Here is a 21265-nt window from a genome sequence, read left to right on the forward strand (position 1 = left end):
TATTCTGCATGTCAGGAACCGAGCTAGGCCCAGTTGTGGAGTCAACACAACAGGCATAGAGAGCTGTGTGTGTGTATGAGGGCTCAGGAAAGGCTTCCCTAGTTGGGGGACACACTTTTCGGGGAGTGGGAAGGTCAGAGGCGGAAATAAGCAGATGTAGGCCACTAGAGCGACAACGTGGAGGTTAGTAGCTGCCAGGGCAGAGCGAGGCAGAAGAAGCCACAGCCAGTCCTCCAGGGGCTGCGAGGAGTTTGGATTCGATTCACAAGGGGAGCCAGACGAGAGTTTTCAGCAGGGGAGAGACACGGCTTGCATTCTGAAAAGCTCCCTGTTGTGGCTGGACAGTCCCACGCAAGAGTGTGAGCGGGGAGACAGGCCGGGGGCCATGCAGAGCCTGTGCACGGGGTGGCGCGTTAGGTCCCAGGGGAGCCGGCCCCGGCGCCTCGCCCACCCCGCCCCCCACCGCCCCCGCCAGGATGGGAGCAGTGCCCCCTAGGGGCGAGGAGATGGGCCGGAGGTGAAGGGGACCCCGCGACCTCGGGGTCTGGGGCGAGAAGGCCTGCGAGCAGGACGAGGATGGTGTGTGTGTCCAGGGGCCGGTGGGTGAGGCGACGGTTGCCAGGGTGACGGGGGAAGGGCTGATGGTCGACCGGAACGGGTAGCGGTTGTCTGGGTGATTGGAGGGGCCCAGGCGAAGGCTGACGGGAGGCCTCGGACAGTTGCCGGGGCGACAGGTCCGCTGACGGTTACCAGGGCAACTGGAAGGCGCCGTCTCCCTCCTCCTCGGCCGCAGGCGGGAGGGAGTCGGAGTCTGGGGCTGGGGGGGATTAATGCGGTGATTGGGCAGAGTCCTGGCTCGTGGGCCAATAGGGACTCGTGGTTCGGCCGGAGCCCGCCTCCCTCGGCCTGAGCCAATCCGGGCGCGCCTTTCTCCCGGCCGAGGGCTCGGCGCGCGCAACCCTTGGAGCGGGAGAAGGGACTCGGAGGTCTCGGAGGTCTCGGAGCGGGCGGCTCGCGCCCAGGCCCCTCCCAGGCCCGGCGACTCGCTCTGCCCGCTCTGAGCCCCGGTCTCGGTCTCGGGACCAGCCTTCACCGTGCAGCCGTTCAGTCAGTCATTCGCTCGTTCATGCGCCCCTACCACCAGCTCCACGCCTTTAGCCAAGCAGCAGAGGAGCGGCGGGGAGATGGAGCCAGGCTCCAGAGGACTAAGGAACGGGGCGCTTACCTGGGGAGCGGCAGGGAAGGCTCCCTGGAGGAGGTGGCCCTGGAGCCAAACCCTGCAAGGATGTGCTCCAACTCACGCAAACCTCCACGCGCAGCTGAGTTAGTGTTCCGTGAGACTGGGAAGACAGTGGGATTGCGGAGGACTTCAGACACGGGGCGGGGAGCTTGATCCCCAGCACGATGGGGGCCGGCAGGGAGGGTTCTGGGTAGATCTATGTGTTCAGGGTCTTACTCGGGGACTGGTGAGGCGGCAGGGCCAGAGGGGGGAGACTGAGAGGGAGGCCCGGAAGAAGGATGGGCATGTTCGGGCAATAAAAGATGAGGCCCAAACCCAGGCACTGGGTGCGGAGCAGATACGAAGGGAAGGCCAGAAGCAGGTTCGGGGCATGTTCAATCTAAGTAAGCGGCCTGGATCCCTGGTGCAAGGACCTAGATGCTTCTGTGCACTAAAGACAAAGATGGCCAAGCCACTGTCTGTGTGGCGGGACAGGGGGGTGCTGAAGCTGGGCGAGGATGAAGTCTCCCCAGAACAGAGCAGACAAGATGGCACTGAGCCCTTGCGGTTCCAACATCTAAGGGACAAGCAGAGCAAAGAAACCACAGTCAGAAGGGGAAGCAGGCAAGCGTGGTGCCCCGGCAGTGCTGGCAGTGGTGGTGGTGGTGGGGTGTCAAGCAGGAGGGGCTCAGCCCATGGTGTCACAGCTGACAGATGGAGAGGACTGAGCCACATAACAGTCAGCCTCTGAGAGTGGAGGCCAAGGACACAGGACGTGGATGTTCTGAGCCCCCTTAAGCAGAAGTGGGGAGGGAAGCATGGGGCCTCCAGCTGTGAGCCTAGGGGAAATGAGTGGCACATTCACATGGGGTAATTTGAGGCAGGTTTGCTATAGGGAGCATATAGATAGAGTGGGCAGGGTTTGGGGAAACCAAAGGGGTGAGCACCTATGGGGCGCCATTACCATCTCTCAGACCCCCTGACCAGACAAGGGAAAAGAAGGACGTTAGAATCCAAGGATAGGTTTATGCGGACAGGGCCTTAGGTCAGGGGTGCACCCAGCTGAGGTGGCCCTATGGGAAGGGATGCAGGATTAATATCCCATTGTCTCCTTCGGCTTCATCTTCTGCCGGTGCCTCCTATTGGCCAAACCCACCTGGAAGCCAGAGGACAAGGCAGTCCATTGATGCAGCCTGTAGAGGTCAGCCTCCGGGGGCACGGAGTGGAGTGGGGAAGGGGAAGAATGAAGCCAAGCAGAAGCAGGGGACAGAGTAAGGGGGGTGGGGGAACGTGAGATGAGCATTTGTTGTGGATTCCTGTGAACTTCACTTTATCGTGGAACAGACCTCATTCCGTGGCCAAGGGAAGAGGTAATGAAAAGCCCTGGGGAGGGACGCCCGGTGGCTCAGTGGTTTAGCGCCGCCTTCAGCCCAGGGCAGGATCCTGGGGTCCCGGGATCAAGTCCTACATGGGCTCCCTGCATGGAGCCTGCTTCTCCCTCTGCCTGTGTCTCTGCCTCTCTCTCTCTCTCTCTGTGTCTCTCATGAATGGATAAATACAATCTTTAAAAAGGAAAAAAGAAAAGCCCTGGGGAGGCATTCCCCTTTTCTGATCAGGAAGACAGGTAGGGGGGACAGGTGCCATACTTATGGGAAGGAGGATAAGCTTCAAGGGCTAGGGAGCCAAGGACAGGCTGGGGACATCAGAGCAGGAGGAGATGGGGTCTGGGCTAAGGTCATGGACGTGGAAGATTAGAGTGGTCTGAGCCCAGGGTCTGTGAGGCCAAGGCATCCAGTGGATGTCCCACCCAATGGGGGTCTTAAGACAGGGAAACCACTGCCTCCAGAAGGCGTGGGGCGGGGGTGGCCTCCCGTTTCACTTGTCCAGAGCTGCAGAGCCTGTAGCCTCTCAGGTGAAGGGAGATCCCTTCTCTTCACTCTTCCATATTCAGGTCTCACCCCCTCTCTTCCAAGAAGCCCCACCAGCCCCCAGGCCTACCTCCGACCTAGCGCTGATCTAATGGGGACATCTCAAGGGCCGGCACCGGGCACACTCAGGCCCCAGCTCCTGGGTTCCTGCTCTGCAATGAGTGAACTGGGTGTATCCTTTCACTCGACTGGCAGTTATTTCACCTACTGTGAAACAGCTCTATGCTGGACACTGGGGATTCAGCAGCAAGCAAGACAGATGCCCACAGAGCTCAGAATCTGATGGGGAGGTTCAGTTGGTTAAGCATCTGGCCTTGGGCTCAGGTCATGATCCCAGGGTCCTGGGATCGAGCCCTGAGTCGGGCTTCCTGCTCCACGGAGAGTCTGTTTCTCCCTCTGCCCCACCCCTCCACCCGCATCCCCCTGCCTAGCTCTTGTTCTTTCTCTCTCTCGCCCGCTCTCTCTCTCAAATAATAAATAAAATCTTAAAAAAAAAAAAAAAAGAATCTGACCGAGAGCCAGGAAGGATCACACGGAGTGAAGAGGCCATGGGACCCCAGAGGAGACGGTGTAAAGCCTCAGGGACGACTCCCTGGGAGAGAAGAAGGCAGAGCTTCTAGAGTGGTCTTCTACAACCTCAGCCAGATCAGCTTCTCCCTGCAGAAAGCCTCCAGTGGCAGCCACTGTGCCTGTGTTAGAATCCCAGACCCTGTGGCCCCTTGAGACTTGGCCTGCATCATCTCCCTCAACTTCCCTCCCTTTGCTCACTCTGCGCCTGACACCCTGGCTTCCTCACAGCTCCTCTCATCCAGTTGTCCCTTCCTCGTCTGGGCCTTTGCACCTGCCATTCCCTCTACCTATGTTGCTCCTGGTTGGCTCCTCTCCTCTTCCAGGTCTCAGCTGCAATGTCCCCTGATTCAGAGAGGCCTGTCCTGCCCCCCCGACACTGAAATCCCCCTTCTCTCATGTCACACTCAACGGTTCTTATTTGTCTACCTTCTTGTTTCTGGTCTGTCTCCCCCAACAGGTCAGGAAACAGCTCTGTCTTTGTCACCTCTGCCCGTAATGGGGCCTGCCACCAAGTAGGTAGTCAGTAAGGTTTGTTGAATGAATGAATGAATGAATGAATGAATGAATGAAGGTGAGAAGCGCTGGAGAGTCTGAGTGAACTGCCAAGTGGTGCCTGAAGGTGAACCTTCAGGGTATGAGAAAGGTGCTCCCAACTGTGTAACCTGTGCCAAGACTGGGAGGGCTGGGAGACAGAAGTGAGGCTGGTAAGGCAAGGCTGGTGTCACTCTTGGCAGCAGGGAGTCATAGAGGGTTGGAGTATGAGACGGCCCTAGGGACGCAGTGGCCAAAATTGCTGGTTGGGTCTACAGCCAATGGCCTTGGAGTCCAGCATCCCACCCTTGCCCAGGGCCCACACCCAGCAGCCCTCATCCCTCCTGGTTCTTGTCGGGCTCCATTGGCCCATTGCCTGGGCATGAGGGCCTGGCCCCAGCTTTGATGCAGGAGGCAGGACTGTGGTCCCGGGAGGAGAAGCCAAGGGCACGTTCTCAGGTTCCCGGTCATCAACCCTGGGCCCAGCAGCTGTGTCTTGGCCTGGCCCCAGGTCCTGTGTCCCTGGGGACTGAGCTCATTGAGGAGAAATGCAGTTCCGGGCCAAGGGGGCCGGCAGGGGCAGGGGAGAGGGCTCAAGCTCACCCCTACCCCCACCACATCGGGAACTGTGTGGCAGCCCACTGCGAGGCTGTGGGAATAGCTGCTCCAGACTACCCTGTCCCCCAAGGGTCCTGACACCTTGGGCTGGTTCTGCCACTGTGGCTGGAGGGCAGCAGGAAGCCGGAGCCAGGAATCCACGTTCTGCTGGCTGAGTCATGGGGACTTCAGAAAGGGATGGACACACAGTAGGCACTCTAGACTTTCTCTTGTGCCCACTCCCCCCATGCTGGCCTGGCCTGTGTTTTCACTATTATTGTTCCCTTTCTGTCTCTGCCCTAGACCGGAGGCCACCAGATCAGCAGAGTCACAGACTCTAGACTTCCTGTCTCGCAAAATGTGAGTCCACATTCCTTGGTTGCTCTTTCTGATGGGGAGCTCATCACCTCATAGGACATCCATTCCACAAAAAGTCCTTTCTCAGATAGGTCAGGGTTGGAGCTAGCCCACCTCCTGAAGCCCCTACCTTTATTCTTGGACCCCCAAGCCCTTTTCTGGACCCCCAGACCTCTAGAATGGTACTGAAGAGGTGGTCTGGGCCCCCTGTGGCAGCCCTTCTAAACGGGACATCCTAACACTTTCAGCCAATTTCTGAGCCACCAAACCCTCCCATGTCACCCTCTCTGTGTCCACACCATGCTGTGTGATGCCTGGTTCCTGGAAAGCTCTCGGTCTAGATGGGGATACAGAGCAAGACATAGATATCCCAGCTCCTTATGGATAAGGCTGATAGAGAGAGCAGGAGGGTGCTGGGAAAGCCCAGGGGAGCTCTGCCTGGAGGAGCAGGGAGGGCTTCCTAGAGCTGGAACCTTGAGGAATAAATGGGAGTTCTGCAGGTACAGGAATGGGCAGGGGGTGCTGGAAGGCAGGCCAGAAAGAAGGACCAATGTCGGCAAAGGGGTGACATGTGTGGGAACTAGCAGAGCATTTCCTCTAACAGAAGAAGATACATTTTTGAAGAGAATGCATTTGCTGTGAGTTCCTGCTGGGGGAGGAAGCAAAAGGGTCCTTTTAACTAGCTGGGTGTCCCAGCATCAGGGAGACCTGGGCAAAGGCCATGAGGGCGCAAGGCCTGCTGGGTGAGAGGGAGTTTGACTCAGTGTGATGGGGGGAGGGCTGGAGAGGGTACAGCCAGTCTGAGGGCTCTGAAGGCAAAGCGGGGGGGGGGGGGGGCTTGGATTTCCTCCTGGGGTGATGGGCACAGGGTGGGACTGCAGCAGCACCTGCCGAAGGGCCTGTTGACTCAGCACACTCACTGTGAATCAGGCTGTGCCCCATCTTGTGCAACTTTTGTCTTTTGCTGTCCAATCCCCAGCTCTGCCCCGCCCCACCCCTCACACTCCACGTGGCCCAGAGTCACTCGGACCTGGGTTCTAATGTCAGTTCTTCCCCTAGAAAGCCTCCAGCAAGTCACCATAAGATAGGCAGATACTCCCTCCCCGTGGGAGCCGCATCCAGAAGACGGGAGGGGCAGAGCAGCCTCAGTTCCTGGCCCCAGGGGCTGGCCCATCTATGCCAGCCTCAGCCGGGGGGCATCTCTGATGCCAGGCTCCGGCCATTCAACTTCCACCCTAGGCTCTTCATGCTTCTTCTTTCTCACTAACAGAACTTTCTGCCTCCTTTCCCTCTTCCTCTTCCAGCATTTAAAACTCATCCAACATATTAATGGATGAATGGAGAAGCAAAGTATGGTATAGCCGCTCAGTGGAATATTAGCCATAAGAAAGAATGATGCGGGCGCACCTGGGTGGCTCTGTAACTGAGCATCTGCCTTTAGCTCAGGGCGTGATCCTAGGGTCCTGGGATCGAGTACTGCATCAGGCTCCCTGCAGGGAGGCTGCTTCTCCCTCTGCCTGTGTCTCTGCCTCTCTCTGTGTGTCTCTCATGAATAAACAAACAAAACCTTAAATAATAATAATAATGATACACGGAGGAACCTCAAAACACTTTTCTGGGTGAAAAAAGCCAGACACAAAAGGTCCCACTGTCTGATTCCATGTACACAAAATGTTTAGAACAGGCAAATCCACAGAGGCAAAAAGCAGAGTGGTGGCTGCCAAGGGCTGGGGAAGGGGGCTGGAGAGTGACTACCCTTGGGGACAGGGCTTCCGTTAGGGGTGATGGAAGCATCTTGGGAGTAGATAGTGATGATGGCTGTACTAAAGGTCTCTGAGCTGTACGCTTTAAAATGGTGAGTAGTTAATTTTGTGGTATGTGAATTTTAGCTCAATTTTTTAAAAAACCTCAGAGGAAAACATCAGTGCCTGCCAAAACCAGCAGGTGAAAGTTTGATGGGGACCAGGAAATTCATATAGTCTCAAAATATCTCCCCACATAATATTGATATCAATTTATTTTTATTTTTTAAATTGATTTTTTTTAAATTTATTTATTTATTTATTTATTTATTTATTTATTTATTTATTTATTTATTTATTTAAGAGAGAGAGCACAAGCACAAGCAGGGGGAAGGCCAGAGAGAAGCAGACTCTCCACTGAGCAGAGCCTGATGTGGGGCCAGAGTTCTGGGATCATTACCTGAGCAAAGGCAGACATTTAACCAACCAAGTCATCCCCTGATATCGATTTATTATGGGAGGAGGGAAGGAAAGAGGGATCGGAAGAGAATGCTACCTCAACAGTAGGGGAAACTTGGCCAACTTCACTCAAGTGATCAAAGTGTAACATCACCGATGTTGGGAACTAATGTCAGGTACCTCTGGAAACGAGGCGGGGGGGGGGGGCGGTGGCGGGGGGCGGGGATCAGCGATCACCTCTGTGGTTCTGCAGAAAGACACGCAAACCCTGAAGCTGGTCCGGAGGAACCAGCAGGCTGGCCTGCTGGGGGACATTCTGTACAATGGATGATCTCAACTCTTAAAAAAATGTTGATATCACAAAAGACAAAGAAAAGCTGAGGAACGGATTCAGATTACAGGACATGAGGAGACATGGCCATTACATACAGCACATGGTCAGAGATTAGATCCTGGACCAGCGAAGAGACATGCTATAGAGGATGCTATTGGGGCAACAGAAAACTTGGAACATAGACTAAGGCTGACAGCTGCGGTCTGTTTGGGTAAGAGAATGCCCTCATTCTCAGGAAACACGCAGTGGCGTTTTAGGGGGGAAAGGAACAGCGCGTCCACAACTTGCTCTCAAAAACAAAAAGGCACATTGGGGCACCGGGATGGCTCAGTTGGTTAAGCATGTGACTCTCCATTTCTGCTTTCCAGGTCGTGATCTCTGGGTGGTGAGGTGAGAGGTGCTCAGTGGGGAGTCTGCTTGGGGTTCTCTCCCTCTCTCTCTGCCCCTCCCCCTGCATGCACAGGCTCTCTCTAAATAAATAAATAAATAAAAACTTAAAACATTTTTTAAAAAGGCACCTAGAGAGAGAAAGAGAGAGAGGGAGTGTGTGTGTGTCCGTATACATATATATGATTATAGAGCAAACGTAGCAAAATGTGGAAGGAGTTGGTGAATTTGGGCAAAGGGCATATGGAAATTACAGTATTCTTTTTTTTAAATTTTTTAAAAGATTTTATTTTATTTATTCATGAGAGACACATACCGAAAGAGAGAGAAGCAGAGACGCAGGCAGAGGGAGAAGCAGGCTCCATTCAGGGAGCCCGACGTGGGACTCGATCCCAGGTCTCCAGGATCAGGCCCTGGGCTGAAGGCGGCGCTAAGCCACTGAGCCACCCAGGCTGCCCCTACAGTATTCTTTAATTATCTGATAGAAAGAGTGAGAGAGAGCACATGAGCAGAGTGAGGGGGCAGAGGGAGAAGTAGTCTCCCCCCTGAGCAGGGAGCCAAAAGTGGGACTCGATCTGGGGACTCTGGGGATCATGGCCTGAGTCAAAGGCAGTCACTCAACCCACTGAGCCACCCAGGTACCCTGGAAATTACGCTATTCTACGTTTGAAATTATTTTAAAATAAAAAGGTTAAGAGTTGCCTGAAGATTTCGGGGTACCCTTGTGACTCTCTCCCACCATGGCTTAGCCTCAGTGTTCAGCTGCTCTTAGGGCATCCCCAGGCCCCATGGCTTCAGCACCTCATCCCCAAACCATTCCCCAACCCTGCAGCCTCAGTGTTCAGCTGCTCTTAGGGCATCCCCAGGCCCCATGGCTTCAGCACCTCATCCCCAAACCATTCCTCAACCCTGCATTCCTCAACCCCCAAGCCAAATACCAGGGGGACAGCCTGGCTTCCTTGTCCTTCTCCTCCTCCTAGCTAGTGTGACCCCTGGCCTGTCCACTCCTCCTCCTTTCTCTGCTTCCTCCTGTGGGTGCAGGCCTGTGTCTCTGCTGTTAGATTTTTCCCTCTAATTAATCCTTCTTGGCTGAGCACTGCTCGACCCTCCTCTGGGGAGCCCTCTCAGGGGGAGGAAGGCCTACCCCCACCCCCTGGAACAAGGCAGACACAGAGCCAGAGCTTTATACTTACTTGTTGAATAAATGAACAAATAAGTAACTACCCTCAGGCAGAGCCCTCACCAACCCCTCTAGATGCCCTTCCCAGACTCTACGCCTCTCTCTGGCCCAGCTCTGAACCCGCGGTGCTGGGGGTGGCGGGTGAGGGTCTGTGTCCAGCTTTTTCTTCCCCAGAGTGAGAGCCCCTCCAGGGTTGGGCTTGGGGCCTCTTGGGGTCCCCATTATCGCCACAGAGACAGAGTGGGCTGCTCCGTGGCTTTGTAGCATGACTGATGTTGGAAAAGGCAGCTGATCAAATGGAGCAAGGCTGAACAGCAAAGCTGTGTAGGGTTTGGGTGGTGCTGGGGCCTGGGGTGGACCTCTGGAGTTCACACAGAGTGGAGAAGAGTTTTCTAGGAGAGCTGAGAGTAAGAAGGTGTGTGTGTGTGTGTGTGTGTGTGTGTGTGTGTGTTTGCCCACATGCTTGAGGCTCCTTCCTAATGTGTGTCTAAGGTCTGAGGCTGGGAATGCTGCGACAGGCTCAAGGCCTGGCTGGGCCTGAGCTTTGGGTTTGTGTTCTGTGCTTTAAGTCCCCATGAAGCTCTGTGAATGCGCCTGCCTCTGTGTATGGTGGCTGTGTGTGCATGAGCTTCTCAGGACGTGCTTGCCCTCGATTTTGGGGTATCTGCAGGTCTGTGTTTGTGCCCCGGCTCTGTGTGTGCCCGCGCTCTGAGTGCGTGTTGGGAGCCCGGGTGTTCACGAAGCCGGCGTGTCTGTCACTGCGGGGTCAGCCCATGCTTCACTGCACCGCCCGCCTGAATTTCTGCGGGTCTGCGGGTCCCAGGCTGCGTGGGTGGAGGGTGGGCAGGGACCCCGGGAGGCCGGTAGGGGGGGTGCGGGGGAGCTCTGGGCCGGCCCCGGGGCGGGGCGAGCAGCCCAGGGCTGGGGGCGGGGCGGCCCGGCAGCCTCACTTCGGCGAAGTTGGCGGCGCGGAGGCTGGCCCGGGACGCGCCCGGAGCCCAGGGAAGGAGGGAGGAGGGAGGAGGGAGGGTCGCGGCTGGCCGCCATGGGGCCGGGGACCCGGGGTCGCCGCCGCCGCCGTCGCCCGATGTCGCCGCCGCCGCCACTGCCGCCCGTGCGGGCGCTGCCCCTCTTGCTACTGCTAGCGGGGCCCGGGGCTGCAGGTGAGGGACTGGGACCCGGCGGGCGGGACTGGGTGGGTGGGTGGGGGAGGGTAAGAGCAGCTGAAGCCCCCCCGAGTCTGGGGCTGGGGGTCTGGCCTAGGAGCCAAGGAGCAGAGCAGGGGCAGGGAGCGCAGGAGCCCGGGGGCTGCGTGCCAGCCCCCGGGGGGGGGGCAGGGGCTCCATGGGGGAGGGGGCAGGGCCCCGAGGTCCGCAGAATAGGGGCGCAGGAGCGATCGGAGTTGGGGACGAGGGACCCAGAAATGAGGGACTGGGAGTTTGAGGTGCGGGGATCAAGGGCGCAAGATCGGGGGCACCAAGAGTCTGGGGCTCGCTCCCAACGCACGTCCGCCTGGAGTCCTGGGAAGGTCACGACTGGAGCCCCAGGACCCCCAGGCTGGGGACCCCTCGCACAAAAGCCCCCCTACACACCCAGGGCTGGCCTGGCCGGGCGGGGGACGCGAAGGGGGCGCGAAGTTCTCGGAGCTCCGAACTCGGGGAAAAACTTCTCAGGCCGGAGCGCCGCAAGACCCGGAGCCGGAGCCGGAGCCGGAGCCCGAGCCCGAGCCCGAGCCCCAGCCCGAGCCCCAGCGGCGCCCGCGCCCCTCTCGCCGCCCGCGGCCCCGCTCCCTCCCTGGACGCCGCCCCCGCGAGGGGAGGGAAAGCGGGGGCGGGGGGCGCCAGCCCACGTGCTCCTCCGGCTCGGGCGCCGGTCGGCTCCGGCCGAGCCCCTCCCCCGCGGCCGGGCCCCCCGCCCCTCCCGCCCCTCCCCCGCCCCGCTCTCCCTTCCCCCGCTCGGGACAATGGCCGCGCCGTCTAGACACCCCCTCCCCCCGGGCCGGCCTCGCGCTTTCTCTGCCAGACAAAGCGGGACGGGCGGCGGGGCCCGGGCGGGGGCTGCGGGGGCTGCGGGGGCTGCGGGGGCTGCGGGGGCGCACACCCCCAAGGGAGGCCCGGCCCGGGATCAGGGACGCGGGCCCAGCCGCCCCGGCCCGGGGTCCCGGGGAGCCGCCGTGGGGCTCGGCGCCGGGAGGGAGCGACCGACCGACCGGGCAGGATCGGGCAGGAGCCGCCGCCCCCGCGGGCCCGGCGCGCACACACTGGGCCTGTCACACACTCGCCCGCACACACAGCTCTGGGTCACACATGCGGATGGAGACGTGCGCACACACACGCACGCACACTGCGCCCTGACACGCTTGCACACCCGCCGATCGCCGGCCCCAGGCTTCGTGCACGTTGCCTGCACACATTCAGACACACACGGACACAGATTCAAGGCATGCCTGCACCCGGTTTATACACGCAGACAGACAGGCACACCTCACCCATACACAGACACACCTGGGAATGCGCTGGTCCCACACAGACGCACAGCTCTGTGCCCAGATAAACCGCTCACGTGCTCGGGCCCACAGCAGCTCCAGCCTGCACACAGAAGGTACAGGCATCTGGACACGCGTGTACTTTAAGAATACACACGTGGCTCCCATGGCCCACAGTTGGTGAGTCCCACAGTCTGCATTTCGAGGCCCCTGTCTGGGGTGGTAACTTCTGTGTCTGTCCACTGAGGAAGGGGACACATGTCCTGTGGTCCTATTCTCCTGTCCAGCTCAACTTGTTCTGTCTCCTCTCCATCTCTGGACATCTGTCCCCTCTCTGTGTTGTCCTGCTTTTAGTTGCCTTTTTTGTGTGTCTCCGTTTTTCTCTATCTCCCTCCATCTCTCTCTTCCCATCTCTCTATCTGTGACACACGCGCGTGCACACACACACAGAGGTCCTACACCTGCCAGCACACTCGATTCTCCACCAGCTCACACCCAGACACACCCCGGACCAGTCTGGCAGGAGAGTTAGACTGCCACGCCCCCGAGGGACACAGCCCTCAGGGATGGGGACGCTGGACAGGGCAGCACATGCCTAGTGCCAGCTGCTCCTCCCTTCAACCCACACCCCATCCCTACAGCACCCAGTGCTGGCTGTGCAGGGGCTACAGGCCTTGGCCTCTCTCACCAGAGCACCATGCATGTCTTCCCACCTGGGGTAGATGCCCAACATCAGGGCAAGGGAGACCCATGGCCCCAGGCCTCCTTGCCTCTGCCCTCTCCATTACCCTGGGATCTGGGCACACAGCCCCAGACCTCCCTTCAACACTCAGCACCCCTCACTTCCTGCCTCTCCACACACACACCCCCCATTCTGGCAGCTTCCCGAGTCCCCACATCTGGCACAAGTCAGCACCTCCTCCTGCCCGCCCCTGCCTTGTGGTTCCCAGGGCTTGAGCTGGCAGGGACAGCTGCAGCCCCAACAGCTGGGGCCAGGGCGGGGGGCCGTGGGAACTGTGGATGCAGGGGCTCCATGCACCCACACAGACACCCCCAGCCCGTTGCAGCTGTTGCCTGGGGGAGGGAAGGATGGGCTCTGTCACTCTGAGCTGGGGTTCCTGGGTGCCTGGTTGACCCCCCATTTTCCTTTTGCTCCCACACAGCACCCCCTTGCCTGGACGGAAGCCCGTGTATGAATGGAGGTCGCTGCACCCAGTTGCCCTCCCGGGAGGCTGCCTGCCTGTGAGTGCCTGGCTCTGAGCCATCAGTGGGTCCTGTGTGGGGAGGTGGTCTGTGTTCTCCCTTGGCCTCTGTGCACCGTAGATGCTTCTGCCACTTCCTACATGTGTATGTTTTGGGGAACCTCTAGAATGGGGTTAAGAACTGAGGAAGGTTGAGAGCAGGGGCTCTGCAGTGTGCCTGGCCTGGGTTCAGATCCCACATGGTGTTGCTGACTGCCTGGGACTTAAACTCTTAAAGCTTCAGTGTTGTGGTCTGGAAAACAGGTGCACTAACCCCCACTTCACAGAGTTCTTGGCTGCCTGAGGTCACATGTAAAGACTCTGATGGAGGTAGTTATTATTCAATCAACAGATCTTCAGGGACCAATGGCAGTGGCTTGGCAGTAGTGGGTATACCAATTACATCCTCCCATTTCTCAATATTTAGTGTTGGGGGTACAGAGGCCTGTAATCCAGCCCTGCTCTGTCACTTTCTTGCTGTGTGACCTTGGGTTAGCCACTTCTCTCTGGATCTCATTGCATCTGTGACATAGGAGTGCTTTTCCCTGGCATGTGACCATGAAGGGGTTCAAGAATGCATTTGTTGGATAATGTAAGGAAAGACAGAGGGTTGGGAGTAGCAGAGCAGAGGCAGGGAAAGCACTGAGCAGAGGGGGACAGAAGTCCATTTGAATTCTGGGCTCTGGGATACCTTGAGCAAGTGCTTTGAGCTCTCTGAATCTGTTTTTGCATCTGGAAAATGGGGGCAATTATAGTTCCTCCTTTACGGGGTTGATTGTAAAGATCGAGAGACACTTCATATGATGAACTCAGCAAAGTGCTCAGCGTACTTATATAAGTGTAAGTGCTCCATAAATTGGGAGGATGATGAAGATGATGATTATTAATAATAATGGCAGGGGTACAGGAATACATGCCATAAAGGGGAACGTCCCAAGGTTTTGGGGAAATGCTTGGTTCCTTTTATAATATTGTCATTAGTAATCGTAGCCATTGACTGATTCACTAATGTATTCGTTTATTCAACAACATGTGTGCCAAGCTGGACGGGTCGGGGGTGACTTTTGATCCTGGAGAGCCCCTTTGAAGTTACACACTGCACTTTGACTGGAGTCCCACTTGGGCTCACCCAGGTGGGGGGTTAGCCTGGCTGAGCGGGTTCCTCAGGTTGGGAGTCCGCGATGGTGGGGGTGGGGGAAGTGTGACCTTATCTGGAGCTACTCACCTGGGAGGCGGAGCCGCGGGGCCGGGCGCCTGCTCAGTGGAGCTCGGCACCTGGAATACAGCCGACAGGTGAATGCTGCCGCCGCTGCCCCGCCCCTTAACAGGTGAATCACCAGCGCGCGCGGCCGCCCGGAGCCCGGATTACCCGGAGTGGAGCGGCCTGTCCCCAGAGCTGGGCCGGGGGAACCACTCCCCACGGGCCCCCATCTCCTTCCAGATTCTAAATATTGGGGTCTTTTCAGGAACGCCCCAATATGTCAGGCTTCCGTGGACCCCCCCCTTAGCCTCTTCCTCAAAGTAGCCTCCCAAGCCCTCATCTCTGCCTCCCAATCTTCACCGCATCCCCTCCCCTCCTCTCCCCTCCCCTCCCCTCCCCTCCCCTCCCCACCCCTCCCCTCCCCTCCCCTCCCGCCGACCCCCAGCCCAGTCTGCGCTCCCCCTGTCGGTTTCCCCCAAAGCCCAGGCTGTGAGGCGGGGCGCGGGCGGAGGCTGGAACCGGCCCGACCGGTCGGCAGGGGAGCGGGGCGCAGAGCGTGGGAACCCGCCCGGGGCGCCGGGAGGGGGCCGCGCGGCCGCGCCCTGCCCGGCGGTGGGACCGCCAGTCCCCGGCGCCCGGCGCAGCGCGCCCCCTCCCGGCGCACAGTCGCGACGCAAGTCCTAGCCCTGCGGGTCGAGGGGATCCCTTTGGGGAGGGGCTCGGAGCCTGGGCCCCCCTTCTTAGCACCATCGGCACCCCTGCCGTGCCGTGCTCTGGCCTGTTTCGCGGGGGGGCCGGGGTGCGGGGAGTCTTGTGGGTGACGCTAGGGACTGAGTCAGCTCTGAGCTTAGAGGGAGGCACCGCGCGGGGGGGTGGGCAGCGTCGGGGGCGGGGCCTTGGACCCTCTGGCCAGTCCAAACCCTCCCCGCCCCCCTGCACCGCCACCGCCACCGCCACCGTGCCCCTCTCGAGGTTTCCAGCCTCGAGACCAAGGGCTCTATTCCCCTCATCCTCAAGGTTGCCTTGGTGGGCTTGGGGAAGGGACCGCAGGCCAAGGACTCCATCCCAGTAAGAGGGCGCCAGCATTGGTGTCCCCCTCCTGCTCCCAATGGCAGGAAGGGTTGTAGGTGCCTCCAGGAAAGGGGTGGAGGATTTGTGAGACTTCCCCTCTCTGTCCGAGATGCCGTCTGTGAACTGCCCTGTGGATTTGGGTCTGAATGTGTGCCAGGCCAGTATGTGGAACCGGCCGCCCCGCCGTGTCGTCCGTATGTTTCTGAGTCTGTCTGCGTGCTTGAGTGGTTGTCTCCTGGAATCTGAGACTTTGCATTCACTGCTCCCTCTGCCCGGAAGGCCCTTCCTCACACAGCCCCACGGCCCCCTCGCTCACCTTCCTCGGGCTGAAGATACCAGGTTTGCCGTCCGTTGTCACTCATCTCCCTTATTCTGGGTCGTAGTGTCCTGGCTGCCATAACAGACCACCCAAAGCTGGGTGGTTTAAAACAACAGACATTTATTCTCACAGTTCTGGAGGCCAGAGGTCTGAAGTCGGTGTTGGCAGCCACGCCGTCTCCAGCGGCCTCACAGGAGAGTCCTTCCTGGCCTCTTCCACCTCCTAGCAACTTCAGGCGCTCCTTGGCTTGTGGGTGCAACACTCCGATGTCTGCTTCTGTCATCACATGGTCTTCTCTTTCTCCCAAGCCTCCCTCTGCCAATGGATTTAGGGCCCATTTTGAAAATCCAGGATGATCTCATCTGTGATATCTTTCACTTAGTTACAACCGCAAAGACTCTTTTTTTCCAAATAAGGTCAGAGTCACAGGTTCTGGGACATGGGCATTTCTCTTCTGGGGCCATCACGCAAACCCATTGAACTCTTCACGGCCTTTACCATCCCATGCCGGCATGTTATATCGTTATTTGTGTATCTTCTCTTGGCCCAACTTGGCTGCGAGCATAAAGAGGGTGGGGATGACTTTTATTGTGTCTGTGACTGTATTCCTATTGCTAAGAACACAGTAGGTACTCAGGGAATATTGGTTGCATGAATGAACGAGGCGTGTGCCCATTTGTTGGGCTGTTTGCTTGTGTGTTTCTTGCCTTTCACGTGTGTGTATCTCGGGGTCTGGGATGCTCCTGCCCAGTACCATCCTAGTACTGCTCTGTACTAAGCTGTCTCTGCCCACAGGTGCCCGCCGGGATGGGTGGGCGAGCGGTGCCAGCTGGAGGACCCCTGCCATTCGGGCCCCTGCGCTGGCCGTGGCGTCTGCCAGAGTTCCGTGGTGGCAGGCGCCGCCCGCTTCTCCTGCCGGTGCCCCCGTGGCTTCCGAGGTAAGGGATGGTCTGGAGGGGAGCCCGGGGCAGGCAAGGGTGTGAAGAGCCCAAGCTCACCCTCTCCTGGTCCCTCCAGGTCCCGACTGCTCCCTGCCGGACCCCTGCCTCAGCAGCCCTTGTACCCATGGGGCCCGCTGCTCGGTGGGGCCCGATGGCCGCTACATCTGCTCCTGCCCGCCTGGCTACCAGGGCCGCAGCTGCCGAAGTGATGTGGATGAGTGCCGGGTGCCAGGGCCCTGCCGCCACGGCGGCACCTGCCTCAACACGCCCGGTTCCTTCCGCTGCCAGTGCCCAGCTGGCTACACGGGGCCACTGTGTGAGAATCCTGCCGTGCCCTGTGCCCCCTCGCCGTGCCGTAACGGGGGCACATGCAGACAGAGTGGCGATCTCACCTATGACTGCGCCTGCCTTCCTGGTGAGGGAGCTGTGCCCTGGGGGGGGGGCAGCAGGAGCACAGGGACAGCTGGCCAGCCTGGCAGTGACCATCTTTGCCTCCTCCTCTCATGCCAGGGTTCGAGGGCCAGAACTGTGAAGTGAATGTGGATGACTGTCCAGGGCACCGATGTCTAAATGGGGGGACGTGTGTGGATGGCGTCAACACCTACAACTGCCAGTGTCCTCCTGAATGGACAGGTGAGCACCAGGGCTAAAGACAGCCAGGTGGCAGACGTTGGGTGGGCATGCAGCGGGTATGGACTGGTGTGTCTGTATGCCACAGGCCAATTCTGCACGGAGGACGTGGATGAATGCCAGCTGCAGCCCAACGCTTGCCACAATGGGGGCACCTGCTTCAACACTCTGGGTGGCCACAGCTGTGTGTGTGTCAATGGCTGGACAGGCGAGAGCTGCAGTCAGAATATCGATGACTGTGCCACGGCTGTGTGCTTCCACGGGGCCACCTGCCATGACCGTGTGGCCTCGTTCTACTGTGCCTGTCCCATGGGAAAGACTGGTGAGTGGCCATTTTCCTCATAGGCAGCAGGGAGCCATTGATGGTTCTATAGTGGGGGCGGAGATGGAGTCTGACTTGAGTGTGAGAATGATTATGCTGGAGGCCAGATTTGGGGTGCAGGCTGAGCCTGGGAGAGGCCTAAGTAGAGGCTCGCCCACAGTCCAGGGCAGTAGCCCTCGAAATAGAGAGCTATCCTGTGACTGAGAAGGAGATGGGACCTTTGCAAGTGGCAAAGGTCAGGGAAGGTGTTTGGGAGGGGGACTTGGATATGGACAACAGGTCATGTCAGGCAGAGGATGCTGTAGAAGCAAAGGGTTAAAGGTGTATAATCAGAAAAGGGAGTCAACAGATTTTAAAACAATATGTGGATATTTCCAACTCATTTTCAGTACATTTTTTTTAAGTTTTTATTTATTTATGATAGTCACACACACACAGAGAGAGAGAGAGAGAGAGGCAGAGACACAGGCAGAGGGAGAAGCAGGCTCCATGCACCGGGAGCCCGACGTGGGATTCGATCCTGGGTCTCCAGGATTGCGCCCTGGGCCAAAGGCGGGCGCTAAACCGCTGCGCCACCCAGGGATCCCTCCAACTCATTTTCAAATGATTCAGAAAAAAATACATAAAGCTTACAATAGTTGAGTCTAAGTGGTAGGTGTATGCATCAACTTTGTGTTACATTTGAAAATTTTCATAATAAACGATTGGGAAAAATAGCTACTGAATACACCGCAGGTTAATAAAAACAAAACACAAAACAACGAGTGGGGGATGTGGGACTTTGGGCAGAGCTGGAGGGTCCACTCTTTTAAAAAAAAAAATTTATTGATTTATTCATGAGAGACACAGAGAGAGAGAGAGGCAGGGACACAGGCAGAGGGAGAAGCAGGCGCCATGCAGGGAGCCCAACGTGGGATTCGATCCCAGGTTTCCAGGATCACAACCTGGGTCGAAGGCAGGCGCTAAACCGCTGAGCCACCCAGGGATCCCCTGGAGGGTCTGCTCTTGAACTCTGCCTACCCCTTTCCAGGACTTCTGTGTCATCTGGATGATGCCTGTGTCAGCAACCCCTGTCACGAGGATGCTATCTGTGACACGAACCCTGTGAATGGCCGGGCCATCTGCACCTGTCCACCAGGCTTTACTGGCGGGGCATGTGACCAGGATGTGGATGAGTGCTCCATTGGTGAGGGGAGCGCCGTCTGAGAGTTGAGAGGGAGGTGAGAGGCTGGTCCTTAGCCACCCATGCTCACGCTGGGGGGACCTATTCCTGCAGGCGCCAACCCATGTGAGCACCTGGGCCGGTGCGTGAACACACAGGGCTCATTCCTGTGCCAGTGTGGCCGTGGCTACACTGGCCCGCGCTGCGAAACTGATGTCAACGAGTGCCTATCCGGGCCCTGCCGCAACCAGGCCACGTGCCTCGACCGTATTGGCCAGTTCACCTGTATCTGCATGGCAGGTGCGTGGTGGGTGTGGCCAGGGCGGAGCCTGAGGCTGTGGCCAAGGCCAGGGAAGCCTGCAGGCCACAACGAGGGTTCCTCCCACCTGGGTGAAACTGTGTCTGGAACGCGACCCCCAGGGACTGAAGCCTGGGATGAGTAGGAGGCTAGGCCAGAGCAGAATCTTTGTGGGAGGCTAGGGCCGTAGTCAGATGGGGTCCATAGAATCTCAGATGGGCTGGGAGTAGAGTCTGTGCCTCAGGACCCACTGGGGGGCTGGGGATGATATGAGGGCGCGACCAGGGGCTGGAGTGAATCAAGGAGGAGCCTGTAGACAGCCTGGCACTAACACTGGGGTGGGATTGAGGCCTGGCCCAAGACTGTGGGGGGGCCCTGGGGCTGGTAGCTGAGAACTCGGTATAGTGTGACTACTGCAGAGGGAATAGAGTGGTTTGAAGGCAAGGCCCATGTGGAATCTTAGAATCCTTGGGCCAGTCAGGCCCACATGACAGTCCACCGTGAGGCCAAAAGCTGAATCTGGCATTGGGCTGGGCGACAAGGCCAAGCAAGGCTCTGGGGGACTATCTCTGAGTAAGAAAGGGAATCCTCTCCCGCTTGTTCTCCCTTTGGACAGAGGCTAACCCCCACCGCCCTAATACCCCTCCCTCACTCCCTAGGCTTTACAGGCACCTACTGTGAGGTGGACATGGATGAGTGTCAGAGTAGCCCATGTGTCAACGGTGGGATCTGCAAAGACAGAGTCAACGGCTTCAGCTGCACCTGCCCCTCAGGTGAGGACCCTGGGCCAGGGAGCCTGAAAAAGACAGGTCCCCGCAGAGGCAAAGGCTCTAGGGGCACCTATAAGACCATGTTAGTGGATAACTATCATGAAAGAAACCACATGCTATGAAAAACATTGAAATTAATTTAAAACTAAATTAGGGTGCTGGGTGGGTCAGTCGTTAAGCATCTGATTCTTGATCTCGGCCCAGGTCTTGATCTCAGGGTGGTGAGTTCAAGCCCTGCGTTGGGCTCCACGCTGGGCGCCGAGCCTACTTAAAAAACAAACAGGCAAAAAAACAAAAACAAAAAAACCCACACAAAACTAAGTAAATGATGATCCTACTCATCTCACCCGAACAAGACAGGGCTGGCAAGGGGGGACTTCTCTGACCCTATCTGAGCCTCTGTCCATCCCACTCCCCACCCTAAGGCTTCAGCGGGGCCATGTGTCAGCTGGATGTGGATGAGTGTGCAAGCACACCCTGCCGGAATGGAGCCAAGTGTGTAGACCAGCCCGATGGCTACGAATGCCGCTGCGCAGAGGGTGAGAGGGCGGGGCGGCCTAGTGTCTGGAGGCGGGGCAGGGGAGGGGGAAGGCAAAAAACAGCCCTGAGGAAAATGTGTGTGTGTGTGGGGGGCTGCAGCAAGGCGGGACCAATGATGGAGGTGAGCCTAGGGGCGGGGCCAACAGGTCTGGCCCAGACTGGGTGTGCTGAGGTAGAGTCCCACGTGTCCCCATTTCCAAGTCCAGAGCGGAGAGTGAGGGGAGCAGGGTTGCTAGTGTAAGGACTGGAGGCGGGATTACGGCTGGGGACGGGGTGTATCTGCGGAGGTGTCTTGGGGGGGCTAGTCCTGGAGCTTGTAGCTGGCTAGAGTTAGGGTGCGGGGCCTAGGCCGAGCCCACCTCCCGCTGGCTGGATGCGCAGGGCCTGGGGTGGGGGGGCCAGGAGTGGGCGAGGCCAAGGCTGTGGGCAGGCCCTTGGCTAGTGGCTGGAGCCTGACCCTCCGTCCTCCAGGCTTCGAGGGCACCCTGTGTGAGCGCAACGTGGATGACTGCTCCCCGGATCCGTGCCACCATGGGCGCTGTGTGGATGGTATCGCCAGCTTCTCGTGCGCCTGCGCCCCGGGATACACGGGCACACGCTGTGAGAGCCAGGTGGACGAGTGCCGCAGCCAGCCCTGCCGCCACGGAGGCAAATGTTTAGACTTGGTGGACAAGTATCTGTGCCGCTGCCCTCCTGGCACTACAGGTGGGGCCGGAGGCTGGGCTGGGCCAGAAACCTGGAAGGGCACAGAGGGTTTGGGAATGGTGCCCCTGGGGGGGCTCAGTGGTGGCTCCCCCTGCTGTGATCCCCTTCCCCAGGAGTGAACTGCGAGGTGAACATTGATGATTGTGCCAGCAACCCCTGCACCTTCGGAGTCTGCCGGGATGGCATCAACCGCTATGACTGTGTCTGCCAGCCTGGCTTCACAGGTGGGCAAGTGGCTGTTGTGGGAAGAGGGCCATTATAGGGGGAGAGGACGAG

General features: G+C 58.4%; 1 protein-coding gene across 1 annotated transcript in view; it reads left to right on the forward strand.

Moving 5' to 3' along the window:
• Window positions 1-10316: 10316 nt before the first annotated feature.
• Window positions 10317-21265, forward strand: part of NOTCH3 (notch receptor 3) — a 32985-nt gene continuing 22036 nt past the window's right edge. The window contains exons 1-12 of the mRNA XM_072786941.1: window positions 10317-10467; window positions 12953-13031; window positions 16417-16559; window positions 16639-16977; window positions 17073-17195; window positions 17281-17514; window positions 18545-18700; window positions 18791-18976; window positions 19634-19747; window positions 20170-20283; window positions 20756-20989; window positions 21103-21213. Coding sequence (XP_072643042.1) covers window positions 10350-10467; window positions 12953-13031; window positions 16417-16559; window positions 16639-16977; window positions 17073-17195; window positions 17281-17514; window positions 18545-18700; window positions 18791-18976; window positions 19634-19747; window positions 20170-20283; window positions 20756-20989; window positions 21103-21213 — 1951 coding nt within the window. The 5' untranslated portion in view covers window positions 10317-10349. The remainder of the gene's footprint in view (window positions 10468-12952; window positions 13032-16416; window positions 16560-16638; window positions 16978-17072; window positions 17196-17280; window positions 17515-18544; window positions 18701-18790; window positions 18977-19633; window positions 19748-20169; window positions 20284-20755; window positions 20990-21102; window positions 21214-21265) is intronic.

Source organism: Canis lupus, chromosome 19, assembly GCF_048164855.1.
Source record: "Canis lupus baileyi chromosome 19, mCanLup2.hap1, whole genome shotgun sequence".
Taxonomy (NCBI): Eukaryota; Metazoa; Chordata; class Mammalia; order Carnivora; family Canidae; genus Canis; species Canis lupus.